General features: G+C 42.2%; 1 protein-coding gene across 2 annotated transcripts in view; it reads right to left on the bottom strand.

The window, feature by feature from the left end:
- The window catches only part of NECTIN2 (nectin cell adhesion molecule 2), a 100,475-nt gene that overhangs the window by 47,342 nt on the left and 33,874 nt on the right, over positions 1-19,259 (bottom strand). For both annotated transcript variants that reach the window (XM_073570805.1, XM_073570806.1), the window contains exons 3-5: positions 11,831-12,121; positions 11,601-11,718; positions 10,516-10,667 (exon numbers count right to left, since the gene is read on the bottom strand). In XM_073570805.1, the coding sequence (XP_073426906.1) occupies positions 10,516-10,667; positions 11,601-11,718; positions 11,831-12,121 (561 nt within the window). The remainder of the gene's footprint in view (positions 1-10,515; positions 10,668-11,600; positions 11,719-11,830; positions 12,122-19,259) is intronic.

Below are 19,259 nucleotides of genomic sequence, written 5' to 3'. Positions count from 1 at the left end.
AATTGGAAATTTAGGAGACATTTACTGCCCATCAGGTGCATTTAATGAATCAGTTTACCATATCACTTCCTTTTTGAAGGTTTTTAAATCATCCTTTGCACATTTGTTTTGGGCTATGATTAGGGGTCAGTTGTGCCTGAAATGCATAAGCAATATTGATATCTCGCTTAAAATAAAACCTGGGAATTTAATTAACCAAAGCTTTTGTCCAAAATGGTTTCCTTCTGCTTTTACACTGCCTAGCAAGTAATCATGCGACCAACCAGCTGCAGGAGAGCAGAATAGTCCTTTTTCTTTACCATGTGTAACAGAACCCATTGACTTTTCTGTTCACCTCACCCATAGCTAGAGAAACATAGGTCATACTTATCCAGATAGGATAGCCCAGAGAAATCTGCAGCTGCCTAGTTTTGTCTGGTGCCAACACCAGCACAATGTCTGGTGACTTGACTATAGAGGCCATCATAGATAAGTGGCCTTGGTCTACAACATGTTAAATTAAAAAAAAAAAAAAATAAAAAAAAAAAAAGGAACCTGGCTATGACAATGCCTCTTTGCTAGTTAATAGATTTCACTGGACCCAGCATCTCCACTCCAGGCAACTTTTATGCCAAGCTAAGCAGCACCACTTAGGGAGTGTCAATGTGCTAAGATCTCTGGTATTCTCCAAGAGCCGCCGCCAGTCACTTCTGCCGGTGGCTTATTTATGGAGAACAAAAAGTATCGGCAGTCTGAAATAGGACACACAGAATCCTCATCTCCCCTGATATATGTGTCAAGGGAGAGTCAGAAGGCCCCAATACATAGTAGACTGTCTGCCAAATATGCAAGTGTGGCCAAAGTTAGTTAAATGTGTAAGGGGGTCTTTAGACTGCAGTCTGTGTACAAATTATGATTTCTGGACCAGCTGTGGATCTCATGACCAGAACTCTGCAGGATCACATGCGCAAACATGCCTGTTGTGTCCTGACCAGAACTCTTGCGCACAGTTGGGAAACGATGGATTGCTTTACTTCTGGTGTTCTCACAAATTCATAAAAAATGAAATACGGAGAAGCAAACACCATTTTTTTTTTTTTTACAATTTCCTCAATAGGAAGCAGTTACATAGGTTGCACAATGGCCAGGACAACAAATGAAGGCCAAGTCCAAAAATAGCCCCGATGCCCAAGTCAGTAAACAGCGCACAGATTAGAAAGAGAAAATACAAAAGCCACTCATTGTAGGAAAGGACAGAGAATGATTGGAGCGCAGCTGCATCGTGTACTCGTGTTAATAATTGACCTAGTTGCTTCAATAGGCATGAATGTAGGGAACACGTTGCTAGATGCTGGTTGCTCGAAATCTCCATCTTGTCCGATCCCCTTCCCCCCAACCCTGATATTCCCAGAGCAGCCTGGCGCTTGCAGTGTCAGCTGGAGAGCCGCAGTCGAGCACAATGCTTGCCTGTTGATTGCTAACTCTCTTTTTATATACTGGCCTCTTCTTCACGGTGATCAAAGAAGCCTCTGGTAATTGAAAAAAAAAAAAAAAAAGAAACAGGATGCCTGTCGAGCTCAGCCAAGAAGACTGTGGCTTCCTCAATTCACATCCTTGTTATTGCTTCATGGAGAAGACATTTGCCCGTTTTGGCACAACGCGTTGTAATTATCTAAAGAAGTAAAAAAATTTTAAAAAAATCCCCAAAAATATTTTCTTAATATCGCCCAGGTGGGGCAATTATTGCCTGTGCAGGTGAGCAGATCTCACCTGTGCAATTTTAAGGGAAATCCTGAAAACATGACCTGTTGGTGGCTCTTGAGGACTGGACTTGGGGGAACACTGCTCTATAGGGATACTGGACAAATTCAGTGTTCGGCCACCCCATAAAAAATTAATAGAGCTGCGGTCAGACATGTGCACTGCTGCTTTACTCTAAAGGGTGCAATCAGACGGTCGTATAAGTTGCACAGAGAATGGAACGCAGTGCACAAACTGTCCGGCAGATCTCCCAACCCAAGCGAGACAGTCATGCATTTCTATGCAGCGGTCACACTCTGGTGGTGAAAGCCGCCAGCCAGCCTGTGCACTCTGTTCTGATATCCGTCCGATTTAGACGAAGTCTTACTCCACCCTAATGGTGATAAAAGATGCCCATTCTGCCAATCGGGGAATCATAGAATGGTAGAGTTGGAAGGGACCTCCTGGGCCATCTGGTCCAACCCCCTGCTCAAAGCAGGATTCACTAAATCATCCCAGTCAGATGTCTGTCCAGCCTCTGTTTGAAGACTTCCATTGAAGGAGAACTCACCACTTCTCGTGGCAGCTTGTTCCACTCATTGATCACTCTGTCAAAAAGTTTTTTCTAATATCTAATCTGTGTCTCCTCCCATTCAGTTTCATCCCATTGCTTCTAGTCTTTCCTTGTGCAAATGAGAATAAAGTTGATCCTTCTACAATGTGACAGCCCTTTAGATATTTGTAGACAGCTATTAAGTCTCCTCTCAGTCTTCTCTTTTGCAAACTAAACATTCCCAAATCCTGCAACCTTTCCTCATAAGACAGGGTTTGCAGACCGGTCACCATTCTGGTCGCTCTTTTCTGAACTTGCTCCAGTTTGTTGATGTCTTTATTAAAATGTGGTGCCCAAAACTGGACACAATATTCCAGATGAGGTCTGACCAAAGAGGAGTAGAGGGAAATAATGACTTCACGGGATCTAGACTGTATGCTTCTGTTAATACATCCTAGAATTGCATTTGCCTTTTTTGCTGCTGCATCACACTGTTGACTCATATTCAGTCTGTGATCTATTAGTATACCCAAGTCTTTTTCACATGTGCTGTCACTTAGCCCTATTCCTCCCATTCTATATATGCTTTTTTCATTTTTATTGCCCAGATGTAGTACTTTGCATTTCTCCCTGTTAAAAACCATTCTGTTATTTGCTGCCCACTTCTCCAGTTTATTTATATCTTTTTGAATCCTCTCTCTCTCTTCTCTAGTATTAGCTATCCCTCCTAGCTTTGTGTCATCAGCAAATTTAATCAGTTTACCCTCAATTCCTTCATCTAAATCGTTGATAAAGATGTTGAACAATACAGGGCCCAGGACAGAGCCCTGTGGTACCCCACTTGAGACATTCTTCCAACTGGATGTGCAGCCATTTACGACCACTCTTTGGGTCCGATCACTAAGCCAGTTATGAATCCACCTAACAGTTGCCTTGTCCATTCCATACTTAGTCATTTTTTCAATAAGGATTGTATGAGAGACTTTGTCAAATGCTTTGCTGAAGTCAAGATATATTATATCTACAGCATTTCCTTGATCCACCCAATCAGTGATACCGTCATAGAAGGAAATTAAGTTAGTCTGACATGACTTATTAGCTACAAACCCATGCTGACTCTGTTTAATCACTTCATTCTTATCCAGGCATTGACATACATGTTGTTTAATAATTTGTTCAAAGATCTTTCCTGGTATAGAAGTCAGACTCACCGGCCTATAGTTGCCTGGGTCCACCTTCTTCCCCTTTTTGAAGATAGGAACAACATTTGCTCTTCTCCAGTCTTCTGGCACTTCTCCTGTTCTCCAAGAATTTTCAAAGATTATGGAGAGGGGTTCAAAAATTTCTTCTGCTATCTCCTTCAGTACTCTGGGGTGTAATTCATCTGGACCTGGAGACTTGAATACATTTAGGTTAGCTAAGTGTTTCCCCACTAACTTTCTGTTTATAGATATCCTGGATTCTTCTATTCCCTTAATAGGACAGTGAATAACAGTTGATGTTACATTTCCTTTCTGAGAGAAAACAGATGCAAAATAGGAATTTAAAAGTTCAGCCTTCTCAACATCCTGTCTTACCATTTCATCATTTTCATCCTGTAAAAATCCTATAGCATCTTTGACTTTTCTTTTACTTTTGACATATCCCCAAAATCCTTTATTATTGCTTTTGACATCTCTTGCAAGCCTCAATTCATTTTCAGCTTTAGATAATCTGATTTGTGCCCTGCAGGTTCTGCAGACAGCATTATATTCTTCTTTAGATATGCCTCCCTCTTTCCATTTTATAAACATTTTTTTCTTCCTTTTTAGCATGTGCTTAAGTTCTGTGTTCATCCATCCTGGTTTCCTTAAATGCTTCCTATTCTTCCCTCTTTTCGGAATTGTTAACAATTGTGCTTTGAGAATTTCATTTTTCAAGATTTCCCATCCTTCCTGGACATTTTTGTCTTTAAGGATAGCCAGCCATTGGATCCCTCCAATTCTCTTTCTGAATCCCTTAAAATCTGCCTTTCTGAAATCTAACCTTGACGTCTGAGTCTTCACAGGTCTTCCGCCTCTAGTTATCCAAAATTCTAAAATAGCATGGTCGCTACCTCCTAGGGTCCCAGCCACTTTTACCTCCTCAACCATTTCCTCCCTGTTTATAAGGATTAGATCCAAGGTAGCATTTCCCCTTGTTTTCTCCCTTACCTTTTGGAAAATAAAGTTGTCAGCAAGAGAGGATAAGAATTTCCTTGACCTGTTAGTTTTGCCTGAGAGAGATTCCCAACAAATGTCTGGATAGTTGAAATCTCCCATGACAACCATGTCAAATTTTTTGGATAAGTTGGCCATTTGATGCATAAAGAGTTCATCCATATCTTCAGCTTGCACAGGCGGCCTGTAGTAAATGCCTACAATGGTGTCCTTTCCATTGTTCTGTCCTTGTATTCTTACCCAAACAGTTTCCACAGAACTCCCAGTCTCTGAAGCTTCAATCTCTGTGCAGATATACGCGTTTCTAACATACAATGCGACACCCCCTCCTCGTTTATCAAGTCTGTTTCTTGCAAATAAGTTGTATCCTTCTAGTCTTGTATTCCAATCATGTGTATTGTCCCACCAAGTTTCAGTGATTCCAATGACATCATATTTCCTTTCCTGTGTTAGTAGTTCCAATTCTCCTTGTTTGTTGCCCATGCTTTGTGCATTAGTATAGAAACATTTTAGTTTGTGATTGGTTTCTCTTTCTCCAATATTTGTATTAATTAGATTCTTTCGTCTTTGTCCTTCCTTTCCACTTTTAATAGCAGAGTTCTCAATAGCATTTGTCAGGTGTATGGCTTTTTCTGGCCTTTTGCTTCCCTTCCCATGTTCTAATTTAAAGCTCTCCTAACAAGTGTAGCAAGGAGACTTCCAAATACATGCTTTCCAGTCTTCGTAAGGTGCACCCCATCTCTAGCAAGTAGTCCATCGTATAAGTAGTTCATTCCGTGATCCAGAAATCCAAATCGTTGCTGACGGCACCATCGACGTAGCCAGTTGTTCACCTGCAGAATCTTATTCCCCCTCCTTGTTCCATGGCCATCCACTGGGAGGATGGAAGAGAAGACCACCTGCGCTCCCAGTTCTTTCACTTTCTTGCCTAAGTCTTCAAAGTCTCTGAAGATGGTTTCCAGGTCGTTTCTTGCGGTGTCATTTGTCCCCACATGTAGTAGCAGGAATGGGTAGTCATCTGTAGGTCTGAAGAGTCCTGATATCCTGTCAGACACATCTTTAATTTTTGCACCTGGAAGACAGCACATTTCTCTTGAAGTTATATCCGGTCTGCAGATAGCGGCCTCTGTTCCTCTCAACAGGGAATCCCCCATGACCACCACTCTCCGTTTCTTCTTCACAACATTGAGAGGGGAGCCTCTCATCGGTCGGATCAGACCTTTGATCAACAAGTTATCACTTATCCAATGGATGGGTGATAAATTATAAGGCTTAAAATTTGTTAATAGAAATCCAACAATGGCCAGAGATGTATAGAGAAATAGCGTCAATGGGGCACAGTTGACAAGACCACCCTCTATCGCATCAACCTCTTCCTGATGGTCATATTCCTTCAACTTCTATAGTTTCCAGCACATCGTGCCAGAAGTTTAAGGGCAGTCATACATATAAGGTGGCTGTCAGAAGAACGCTCAAACTGCCTGCTCCTTCTTGGACATTTTTTTGGAGAAGAGTCGGGTGGCCCTGTCCACATCAGATGGTTAACCAGTTTTGCCGGTATACATGGCCAACTACTGTAATCTGCATGAGGCCTTTACGAGAAGCTACCGGGGCCAAATGCAAAAAAGTCAATCATAGGCTACCTGCCATTTATGATACTGGTTCTACACGGCCGGTGCTCTCATGCACCAGGGTCTGACTACTATCTCCAAGTGTTAGACAACACCTGGACTTCATCCCAAGGTAGAATACAACATCTCAAACCTATAGGTACCAAAATGTACTGCCATAAGACATCCACGTGCCAGCCACAACATACTGTTAGTTGTCCATGGATTTCGATATTCCTTGCAAGAGTGATAATGGCAGTCAATACTGACTGTCAACTCATTTTTCTGCATGTCAGAAAACCACGACTGTTAAGTTATGTGCACTCTTAAGCTATTTCTGCACAACATAGCCACAAAAGTAAAAAGATTTGAGAGAAAAAAAAAAAAAAAAAAAAAAAAGGGAGCACTATGAGTCCAGATCAATAATCACTAACATTATGGCTGGATTGTAATGTGCTTACATACTATAACATTGATATTGTGTCATGCCAAAAAGGCGTGTTATTCCTAAAAGCAATTTACATTAGGTCGTAACCCAAACTGAGAAATTTGTGCATAGCTCGGAATATCTGTCTACTTCTCCGAGTAAAAACCATTTACATAAATTCTCGTTACACATGGCCGATGACTCAAAATCTTCCAGAGAGAAGCAGGAAAAACAGGACATTTAAATAAACAAAAAAAAAAAAAAAAATCCATTGCCCCACCGCAATGCCTCGGGTCATAGTCACATGATCTCATCTGGTAGTGTAGGAAATGAGTAACTTTAATTCTATCACCGGCCTGCCTCACCTGGAAAAGGCAGAATATGGAACAAAGGAGCCGTTGACAGTGCTCAGTGCACACCCCTCCAATGTAGCAAGAAGCCTTAAAAAGACAGTACGTAAAAAAATAAAATTATATAGCATTCTCCACCATTTATGACACTCTCCGGATAAGTGAGATGCTGTACAGTTTGCAAGTTCATGGGTCAAATTTGTAGCCAGCACCATATGCTAAAACGCAGCATAGGTCAGAGGGGTTACACATACAGATGTCGGAAACTCACAGGCGTCACTGTGATCAGTTGCTGTACGGTAACCTCACTCTCACTCAAATGGCATTTCCCCTAAAAATAAAGAGTCAAAAACACTCAACTCTGGGAGTAGTCCATGGCCATCAAGTAATTAACTATTCTACTCAGTCTTTTCTTGGCTACAGATCACTCTGAGAACATTGGCAAGAGTCATTAAATCCATCAACACTGCACCCACGAGGGCGGTTACTCTACTTTCGCAAACTTCCAAATGTTAAATTCGACTAAGTATGCAATGATGCATGTCCAAATCAGCAGTTCTGGAGTCTGGAAAAGCTGGGAGACAGCCCTTATGGGAGCCATGATGGAGGCCAGCATGACTGTCACTTGGCTTTACTGAATTTTTAACTACTTAATATAATTTTACCATTTTTTTCCTTTATATTTAATAAGGATTTTTCTTTACTCTAGGACTAAATCAAGACTTTGGCTGCAACCTACAAAAGATAGTTATATAATGCTGCTACACAGAAGTGAATGGGGTTAAATTGTGACCCAAAAGGTACCCTGACAAGCAATTCATATAAAGTCAGAATTAATTGGGTAATTTGTGTTTTGCATGTTACAGCACCTCAAAAGAAAGGTTCAGAGAGTTAGAACTAGTTGGAGTCTTGTTGCAACTTGCTTGCTTGGGTACTTTACGGGTCACATGGCAACCCCATTCACTTGCACTATGCGGTCATGTAGCAGCGGTATGCCGCCAAAGATGGCTGAATGACATGTGCCACAGGCAAAAATCGCAGTGTAGCCCCAGCTTTGTCAGAAAAATTCTTTTAGGCCAGGGTTTGGTTCCATGAAAATATACCATACACATCTCATTGCAATTAAAAAAGGAAAGGTATTCATATAGTGTTTGCTCTATTGGATTTTTTTTTTTGCGTTCATATGTCCCGATGCATGATATGAGGTGTCCCTATGCCCTCCCACAGAAATATACTGTGTGTACAAAAAAAAAAAAAAACCATCACAATTTTCTGCATGTTATAGGACCATGGATTAATTAGGGCTCCTAAAATGGAAGTAGAAGAGGCAAGTAGCACAATATCTGAAAGAACCAATTTACTGACACCATTATGCCCTCACAATTCCCCAAGATTCAGAATCCGTTTTGATTCCTCTTTGGTCCGACAGGACACATTTTAAATAACTTTTGCTCAATTTGTTCTCGGCAGGTTTTCTTTACAAACACGCTTAAGTTTAAAAATACTATGTAGATTCTATAATCATGTCAACGAGCCTCGGTGATAATTAGCTGGATTTGTTTAACCCAACTACGTGATGGAATAGATTTAGCAGGGCCGCTGGTAGAATACTGATGAGGAGGATTTTCAACCTATGACATGGAGATATATATATATATATATATATATATATATATATATATATATATATATATATATATATATATATATATATATATATATATACAAAAAAAAAAAAAAAAGAAAAAAGGTCTTTTAGTCTTCTACCAGTATATCAATACGATCGAAGGTCAGTGTCATTGCTTTCATTGACTAAAATGAAATGGCAGGTACACAAATCTTCGCTCCTGAGAGGGACTTGGATTGTCGCAATCTTAATCTTACAAATCTGTCTAAAGATTACCCCGTCTTTTACTTTTAAGTGCGAACTTAAAGGGGACCCATCACCAGGTCAAAATTTGTACGCTTTAGGCCTTATCTTATTTTCACAGCTCCTCTGAGTATTCCATTTTTTTTTTTTTTTTTTATTATTCTGCCATACAGTTCCAGAAGTATGAACCTTTTTATTTAGCGCTAATGTTAATGGTCTTCACTAGGAGGCGTGGCTCACAATGCAATTATGTACAGCAGTCCAACGACACGCCCCCTTGATAAAGACCATAAAAATTCTATAATATCTCATATCTCTCAAGTCATAATGTGGATTTAAAAAAAAATAAATTCTTGAATACTCAGGAGAGCAGAGAGCAAGGGGGAATAAAAGAGGAGCAAAACCTGGCCATGCTTGACCCAGTGGAAAGTCCTCGTTAAAGGCATTCTCCAGACTAACATTTCTGCTACAAAATGTATCATACACTGCATTTGCAACAAACACCCAGACATTAAATTAGTCTATTTTGGAGCGCAGCTAATCTAGTAATGCTTTTTTTTTTTTTTTCTTAACACAACCCAGGCATGCAAAATGAGAAATGTATTCACAGCCATTGATGAAGGTTTTCTATCAATTAATGAAACATTAGATTTGTTCCTGTTTGAGGCAAAGACTGACTAATGACAGTGTAACACGATGTCAAGATGCTTTCCTGACAGCAGAGGTTAGGGGGAAAGAAGGATTGGGCATGTTGAATTTCAACACGCCTGATCTTTTTGTTCTTAAAAGGAAGATAAGCCAACGTCAGCGCAGTCCAACAGTGGCTCACTACCCTCTCCCGATTGAACACATGAGTTACGCATGTATGTACATGTATTCAGGAGGACTAGCCGCCGGGACAACTATGGCCACTCTTTGTGACACAGTCTTAAGAAGGCCATACCTTTAATATCATTACCCAGTTTACTGTATACAATAAAAACCCAAAAAGGAAAAAACTTTAAACAGCTCCTGTTGCCTACATGTGGCAGAAGTGGTCATATCGTATGCCAAACTTCTCAATCCTTGATATCAAAAGTGAACAGATATATGCGCTTACCCAAAAAAAAAAAAAAAAAAAAAAAAAAAAAAAAAAAAATTTATATAATATACATCTTAAAATTATTTTTCCTAAAGAGAACATATAAAACTAATTCAATCTCAATTGAAAGTTTTTAAAAAGGGAACTACCGTAGTACATTTTGCTTGTAGAGCATTCTTGAATTTTGAAGCAAAAATGTCAAGCTGGTCACAATTATTAAGCAGCTACAGTATATTATGACCTGGGAGGTAATCATCATGCTAGGTCATGCAGAATCGTAGATTAGACAGAAAGTCATTATTTAGCGGATGGACTATGACAAAATGGCATCTTTGACAGGTATATGGGGCAGGAAAATTTATACCAAGGTCAAGAAAATCAATTTTAGATGCGGTGGTGGTGTGCCGTGCCATTGGAATTAGTAGGAAAAAAAAAAAAATAAAAATAAATGAACATTAGCAAGTGATTGGTGAACTGTAGGAGAACCATCAAGTAATGGGACCCAATCAATTGGACTTGATGCGAGTAGGCATCTGGATGATCGAATGTATGTATTGTCCATTATGGAGAGAGTGAAGGAAAAAAAGAGTTGTAAAATGCGAGAGGTCAGATGGAATCAAGGCAGTCTGTTGGGACAGTGTTTGGCTCAGTCACTCAGGCACGGCATACTGGTCACTCATGCAATAGTTTGCACTACGGGTATTTACCTCTCACGAGGACATCCTGACGAGATGCTCTGCTCCCAAGGGCATTGGTGACTTCGCATAAGAAGGATCTGTTGACGCGTTCGTCCACTTCATCCACGTACAACACATTGTCCTTTGCCCGGACGGATGCAGGAAGCGGCGATCCATCCGCACTTTAGTAAACAAAAGAAAAAAAAAAAAAAAAAAAAGCACAAACTTACTACCAAAATTAGCAACAGAATTGACAGAGTGCATAATTTTAATGTTTAACAAAATTTGGGTGAGGGAATTAGTCAACATTTCGGCAAAATCTTACACCACTAATCGTGAGGCCAATGTACTATATTGGTCCATCTGGTGAGAAAAAAAAAAAAAAAAAAAAAAAAAAAAAAGTTTCAGAACTGTTAATGTCCAAAAACCAAAACCAAAGTGAGGGATCCAAGAAACCAACAAAACTTGGACATGTGGTCTTTTGCAGTTCATCATCTTCAATCATTATATCTATAGAGTGTTGACCAGGAAGCAGCAGAATCTAAAATCCAATAAGCGTTGAATAAGAGGGATTTCCAATTTTTTAAAAAAGCGGTTCCTACTAGTTATGGAAAAATAAATAAATTTCTGAGTTAAACGCTGCTACTTCTGCATGTGCTTTGGGCTACAGTGGTGTGGTGACGTGAGGTGCACCGTCGACATGACCACTGCAGCAAGTCACTGTACTCATGTAGATGGCATGAGCTGCTGAGGTTAGAGACTAGCTGCACCGATGCATTCAATGTCGGCACTGCTGCTGGAAAGGACAGGAGCAGAGGAGGCTTAGAGAATATGCTGGACCTGGGGAGAGCAAGCATTATCCGATTTTGTAATTTCACATGACCAATTGACTGGGGACTATGGTTGGATTGACTGGACTTCTTGCATCTTGCTTGTCGTGATCGCACTATGAACCCTTTTAGCTGTATTGCACCAAGATATAGCAGCACTACCTACCAAACTTTATCTGCGTGACATGTCATGGCCAAAGTTTCCATGTAGCCCTAGCTTTACTAATAACAAGGACCATCACATATGACAAGCCATTTCAAAATGGGATACTTATGTAGACTTACGTCTTCCAGATGTATGACGTTGGAGGGGGGTTGCCTTTTCCATTACAAGTGAGGTAGACACCATTGCGATTCAAGTGCCAATTATCATCGAAACCCTCAATGGTTACCACGGGTGTATCTACAAGATTAGGGAGTTACAGCATAAAGGCTTTGTGGCATTTATTTTTAAATTCAGAAGGGGTAAGGAACACCAAAACAGGACTTTTTCAATAGAAGTTAATGATACTTACATTGCACGGATAATTTCAATGGGATATTGTAGTCTGTGGATTCGTAGTTGATTATGCAAGTGACTGGCATCCCGTCAGCAGTCCAAGTTGGTGTAAGCAAGTACTGGCTGACTACAGTGTATGTCCCATCCGTGTTATTGACCATGTTGTTGCTCACATTGCCAGGAATGGCAGCATGCCATGTTATTCGTGCTGGAGGCCTTCCATTGACCGAATTGCACGTAGCTACTACCTGTTCTTGGTCACTGGCGACGACCTTGGTGTTGGCTTCTGCAGAATTCTGTGGAGTGGCTGAACGTAAGAGAGTTGTAAGTCTTAGGCACTCCATATAAAACATATTTGAAAGAACCATGAAAACAAAAGAGAAAAGGCATAGTTGTCTATAACAGCATAACATTTAGTGCTGCCCCTTACATAGAACCTACACACTAAAGATGAGGACACCATGAAGGAGGATGATAGCTTCCACGCTTAGATCATAAGGGAGGACAGTGGGGTGGTGAGAATTTATAAAGGGCGGACAGTGTGGAGGAAATGTATCATAAGATTACTAGGAGGTTCACATTTTATGTAGAAAGCACATCGAGGGGCAAATTATTTATTTAGGGACACCGGATAGGGAATATTTTATATTCACGTAGTATTACGTTGACACCTATTTTTAACCCCTTCACCCCCAAGGGTGGTTTGCACGTTCATGACCGGGCCAATTTTTACAATTCTGACCACTGTACCTTTATGAGGTCATAACTCTCGAACGCTTCCATGGATCCCGGTGATTCTGACATTGTTTTCTCGTGACATATTGTACTTCATGCTAGTGGTAAAATTTCATTCAAATAACTTGCGTTTATTTGTGAGAAAAACGTAAATTTGGCGAAAATTTCGCAATTTTCCAACTTTGAATTTTTATGCCCTTAAATCACAGAGATACGGCACAAAAAAAACTTGATAACTAACATTTCCCACATGATTACTTTACATCAGCACAATTTTGGAACCAAAATTTTTTTTTGTTAGGAAGTTATAAGGGTTAAAAGTTGACCAGCGATTTCTCATTTTTACAACACCATTTTATTTTTAGGACATCACATTTGAAGCCACTTTAAGGGGTCTATATGATAGAAAATACCCAAAAGTGACACCATTCTAAAAACTGCACCCCTTAAGGTGCTCAAAACCACATTCAAGAAGTTTATTAACCCTTTAGGTGCGTCACATGAAATTTTTTGAATATTTAAAAAAAAATGAACATCTAACTTTTTCATAAAAAAAATACTTCAGGTTCAATTTTTTTTATTTTACCAAGGGTAACAGGAGAAATTGAACTGCAAAAGTTATTGTGCAATTTGTCCTGAGTACGCAGATACCTGATATGTGGGGGGGAACGACTGTTTCGGCGCATGGCAGAGCTCAGAATGGAAGGAGCGCCGTTTGACTTTTTCAATGCAAAATTGGCTGGAATTCAGATTGGACGCCATGTCACGTTTGGAGAGTCCCTGATGTACCTAAAGAGTGGAAACCCCCTACAAGTGACCCCATTTTGGAAACTAGACCCCCCAAGGAACTTATCTAGATATGTCGTGAGAACTTTGAACCCACAAGGGCTTTACAGAAGTTTATAACGTACAGCGGTACAATTAAAAAAATCATTTTTTCCACAAAAATGATCTTTTCACCCCAATTTTTATTTTCCCAAGGGTAACAGGACCCTAAAAGTTATTGTGCAATTTGTCCTGAGTACGCTGATACCCCACATGTGGGGGTAAACCACTATTTGGGTGCATGGCAGAGCTCGGAAGGGAAGCAGCGCCATTTGACGTTTTTGGCTGGAATTGAGATCGGACACCATGTCGCGTTTGGAAAACCCCTGATGTACCAAAACAGTGGAAACCCCCCACAAATGACACCATTTTGGAAACTAGACCCCCTAAGGAACTTATCTAGATGTGTGGTGAGCACTTTGACCCCCCCAGTGCTTCACAGAAGTTTACAACGCCCGGGCGTGAAAATAAAAAATTCGTATTTTTTCCACAAACATGATCTTTTAGTCACCATTTTTTTTATTTTCCCCAAGGGTACCAGGAGAAATTCGACCCCAAAAGTTGTTGTCCAATTTGTCCTGAGTATGCTGATACCCCATATGTGGGAGAAAACTACTGTATGGGCACACGTCGGGGCTCGGAAGGGAAGTAGTGACGTTTTGGAATGCAGACTTTGATGGAATGGTCTGCGGGTGTCATGTTGCCTTTGGAGAGCCCCTAATGTACCTAAACAGTGGAAACCCCCCACAAATGACACCATTTTGTAAACTAGACCCCCCAAGGAACTTATCTAGATGTGTGGTGAGCACTTTGACCCCCCCAGTGCTTCACAGAAGTTTACAACGCCTGGGCGTGAAAATAAAAAATTCGTATTTTTTCCACAAACATGATCTTTTAGTCACCATTTTTTTATTTTCCCAAGGGTACCAGGAGAAATTGTACCCCAAAAGTTGTTGTCCAATTTGTCCTGAGTACGCTGATTTCCCATATGTGGGAGAAAACTACTGTATGGACACACGTCGGGGCTCGGAAGGGAAGCAGTGACGTTTTGGAATGCAGACTTTGATGGAATGGTCTGTGGGTGTCGTGCGTTTGGAGAGCCCCTGATGTACCTAAACTATTGAAACTCCCCACAAGTGACCCCATTTTGGACACTAGACCCCCCACGGAACTTTTCTAGATGTGTGGTGAGCACTTTGAACCCCCAAGTGCTTCACAGAAGTTTATAACGCTCGGACGTGAAAATAAAAAAAAATCATTTTTTTCCACAAAAATGATATTTTTGCCCCCAATTTTTTATTTTCCTAAGGGTAACAGGAGAAATTGGACCCCAAAAATTGTTTTGCAATTTGTCCTGAGTAGGCTGATACCCTACATGTGGGGGTAAAACACTGTTTGGGCGCATAGCAGAGCTTGGAAGGGAAGGAGCACCATTTGACTTTTTCAACTCAGAATTGGCTGGAATTGAGATCAGATGCCATGTTGCATTTGGAGAGCCCCTGATGTGCCCAAACAGTGGAAACCCCCAATTCTAACTCCAACCCGAACCCCAACACGCCCCTAGCCCTAACCCTACCCCAACACACCCCTAGCCCTAACCCTAGCGGAAAAATGGAAATAAATACATTTTTTTTATTTTATTAATTTTTCCCTAACTAAGGGGGTGATAACGGGGGGTTTGATTTACTATTTATGGCGGTTTTTATGTTTGGCGGCTGTCGCACGCTAAAAGACGCTTTTTATTGTAAAAATAGTTTTTGCATCACCACATATTGAGAGCTATAATTTTTCCGTATTTTGACCCACCGAGTCATGTGAGGTCTTATTTTTTGCGGGACGAGTTGACGTTTTTATTGGTACCATTTTCGGGCACGTGAAATTTTTTTATCGCTTTTTATTCCGATTTTTGTGACGCAGAATGAACAAAAACCAGCGTTTCATGAATTTCTTTTGGGGGGGGTGCGTTTACACTGTTCCGCGTGCGGTAAAATTGATAAAGCGGTTTTAATCTTCGGGTCAGTACGGTTACAGCGATACCTCATTTAGGTGGTTTTTTTATGTTTTTGTCGGTTTTATGCAATGAAAACTATTTTATATAAAAAATAATTATTTTTGCATCGCTTTATTCTGCGAGTTATAACTTTTTTATTTTTTCACTGATGATGCTGTATGGCGGCTTGTTTTTTGCGGGACAAGATGACGTTTTCAGCGGTACCATGGATATTTATATGCGTCTTTTTGATCGCGCGTTATTGCACTTTTTGTTTGGCGGTATGATAATAAATCATTTTTTGCTTCGTTTTTTATTTTTGTTTTTTAAGGGGTTCGCTAAAGGGGTTAACTATTGGGACAGTTTTATAGGGCAGGTCGTTACGGACGCGGCGATACCTAATATGTGTACTTTTATTGTTTTTTTTTTTTATTATTTTCAAAAAAATGAATTTATTGGGGAATATTTTTTTTTTTTTTACTAATTTATTTGGCGATTTTTTTTAATTTATTTTTACACTTTTTTTTAATTTTTTTTTACTTTATTACATAGTCCCAGGTGGGACATCACTGTCCTGTGACAGATCGCTGATCTGTCACATCACAGATCACTGTGACAGATCAGCAATCTGTCACAGGCAGTGCACAAGGCTTCCTCATGCCTGCGCTTTGCAGGCACTGAGGAAGCCAGCTTCCCCAGGCCCCCGAAGGCCCCCGTCGCCATCTTGGATTCGGGGGCCTGGAGGAAAGGAGCCCCCCGCAGCAGCGCTGCACATTGCGCTGCCGTGGGGGGCTCAGGGAAGCACGGAGGGAGCCCCCTCCCTGCCGATGCTTCCCTTTAACCCCCGGTACACCGCGATCATGTTTGATCGCGGTGTGCAAGGGGTTAACGTGTCGGGGGCGGTCCGTGACCGCCCCTGACACATTGTGCCGGGTGTCAGCTGTGATAATCAGCTGACACACGGCCGCAATCAGCGGCGCTCACCACGTGGGCGCCGCTGATCGCGGTAGACGTACTATCCCGTCCCCGGTCATACGGGCCCGGGTACCGTGGACGGGATAGTACGTCTCATGTCAGGAAGGGGTTAAAGGGCACGGGGGTGAGCATGTGCTGCAGAAGGCCGGAGAAGAGAGAATTCTACAGAGACGAGCTGTGGATGTGAAATCTAACCATGGCGCCTGCACTACATGGATACAAAGAGGACAGAAATGACTTCAAAATCAGAGAAGATCATATCTATAAAAAAGTACCTGGATGTAAATGAAAATTTGTACTAGTGCCTGCAGCTTGTCAGTGCTTTAGTTTCTGTATGGTGCACAGTCAGATTGCTGGTAATATCTCCCATCATCTCCTTATCATTGTAAAGGACATAGTTGGAGTTGTAGGTTAATGCGATACAGCTGTATATGGAGCTGACCTGACAAAGTTGATCACTGTACAAAGCTTAGTAATTTAGTCATGTACTGATGGTGGTCCTAGTGATGAACTTGTGCACGTTCCACTATTTTTTTTCCTGCCCATGGTATTGGTTCAGTTTGACATTATGACCCAAAAAAAATGGATTTTTGTGAGTACTCACCGTAAAATCCTTTTCTCTGAGACGCTCATTGGGGGACACAGATACTGTGGGTGTATACTTCTGCCGCTAGGAGGCTGACACTAAGTGAAAAAAAAGAGGTTAGCTCTTCCTCCGCAGTATACACCATCGCCCCTATTGCAAGTGGAAATCAGTTTGGTGCCAAAGCAGTAGGAGAACAACAAATCAGCCTTAATACAGGTACATGTCAAAAGGAAGACACCACCCTTATATCAAATAGGTAAACACATTCATTTAAACAAAACAAGAGCCAACTGGTTAATGGGTGGGTGCTGTGTCCCCCAATGAGCATCTCGGAGAAAAGGATTTTACGGTGAGTACTCATAAAAATCCATGTTTCTCCTTCGTCTCATTGGGGACACAGATACTGTGGGACGTCCTAAAGCAGTCCATGGGTGGGAGATTGACTCACCGATCCAAGCTACATGCACCTCTTGTTTAAAGGTGCGCCACCGTTGCTTGGAGAATCCTTCTACCCAGGGTCGCATCCGCCAAGGCCTGAGCATGGATATTATAACGTTTGGCAAATGTGTGCAGGCTGGACCAGGTTGCTGCCTTACAAACCTGTTCCATCGAAGCCTGGTGCCGAAGCGCCCAAGAGGCGCCCACTGCCCGGGTAGAGTGCGCTCTGATCCCTGCTGGAATCAGCGTGCCTCTAATGTGGTAGGACTCCTGAATAGTCAAACGAATCCATGTGGCTATGGTCGACTTTGAGGCAGCGAGTCCCTTCCTGCGCTCTTCAGGGAGCACGAACAGCGTGTCCGTCTGACGAAAGGGTGCCGTCCGCGACACGTACCTCCGGAGGGCTCTTACCAGGTCTAACGTGTGAAGAGCCTTTTTCCACCTGGTGCTGGACAAAATGAAGGCAAAAAAAAAAAAAAAAAAAAAAATAATATATCATCTTCATTAATGTGAAAAAGAGGACATGACTTTCGGCAGAAAAGGAGGGCTGGTCTGAGGACCACCCTATACTTATGGAAAGTGAGGAACGGAGCTCAGCAGGATAGAGCCGCCAGCTCTGAAACCCGCCTGATGGAAGTGATGGCCACTAGGGGAACCACTTTCCTGGAAAAGTACCTCAAAGAGATATCCTAAAGCGGTTCCAATGGAGCTTCCAGCAGAACACTTAGGACCATGTTAAGGACCCAGGCGTCCATAGGCGCCTTATAGGGAGGTATCAAGTGGGACACTCCCAGGATGAAAAGTCTTCACCTGCAAATTGGTAGCAATTCTGCACTGGAACAGGACGGATAAGGCCGACATTTGTCTCCTGCGGGAACCTGGGGCAAAGCCCGAGTAATACTCTACCGACTGAGCTATCCGGGCTATCCAAGCCCGACTGGAGAAAAGCCAAGATGTCGGGGATCAAGAATCTCAGCGGAGAAACACTGCGGCCTCGACATCAAGCAAAGAACAACTTCCAGTTGTGGTGGTAAATTCATGCTGAAGCAGGCCTCCGGGCACTAATCATTGTAGCGACCACCTTGCTCCCGAACCCTGCCTGGGTTAGAATCCAAGATTCAACGGCCCTGCCGTCAAACACAGGGTCCACGAGTTCAGGTGGCACATCGGCCCTCGAGACTGTAGATCTGGGCGCTCTAGCAGGCGCCCAGGAACGTCGGCGAGCAGCTGCATTAGATCTGCGTACCACGCTCGAAGGGGCCAGTAGAATCACCGGCACCCCTTCCGTCTTGATCCCTTTGCTGACTCTTGGGAGTAGTGGCAGTGGGGGAAATAGATATGGGAGGCGAAACTGGTTCCATGGCAGAACCAGCGCGTCCACCGTGAATGCCTGCGGGTCCCTGGCCCGAGCGACATATGTGGGCACCTTGGCATTCACTCTAGAAGCCATCAGGTCCACATCTGGAGCTCCCCACAGTTGACAAATCTGCTGAAGAACTTCAGGATGTAGAGACCACTCTCCGGATGCAAGACCCCTCCTATTTGGGTCCCGGACCAGGCTGCTTAGCGGCCGCCCCTGACGAATGCAGTCACGCTCGGCCTAGAATGGCCGGTGGCTCTGCGAAAGGCCCAAAAACGTGCCTGAACCAGGCGACGAAAAGCGATTTAACCTTCTGTTGAGGGAGAAACCCGCTCTTTTCTCCTGTGGAGTCGGAGATAAGTTGATCCAACTTTTCTCCAAATAGGCGGACGCACTGATAAGGCAGGGAAGTCAAGGACTTCTTGGAAGTAGAATCAGTCCGCCATGTCCTCAACCATAGGGCTCTTCAGATAGAGATTGCATTAGCGGCAGCAATTGCTGAACAACTGGCCGCATCCAAAGACGCATTCATTACA

The sequence above is a fragment of the Dendrobates tinctorius genome, unplaced genomic scaffold (assembly GCF_039654945.1).
Source record: "Dendrobates tinctorius isolate UK_male_01 unplaced genomic scaffold, ASM3965494v1 ptg000028l, whole genome shotgun sequence".
NCBI lineage: Eukaryota > Metazoa > Chordata > Amphibia > Anura > Dendrobatidae > Dendrobates > Dendrobates tinctorius.
Note: the sequence above shows the minus strand (reverse complement) of the source record. Positions and strands in the feature narration are given on the sequence as shown.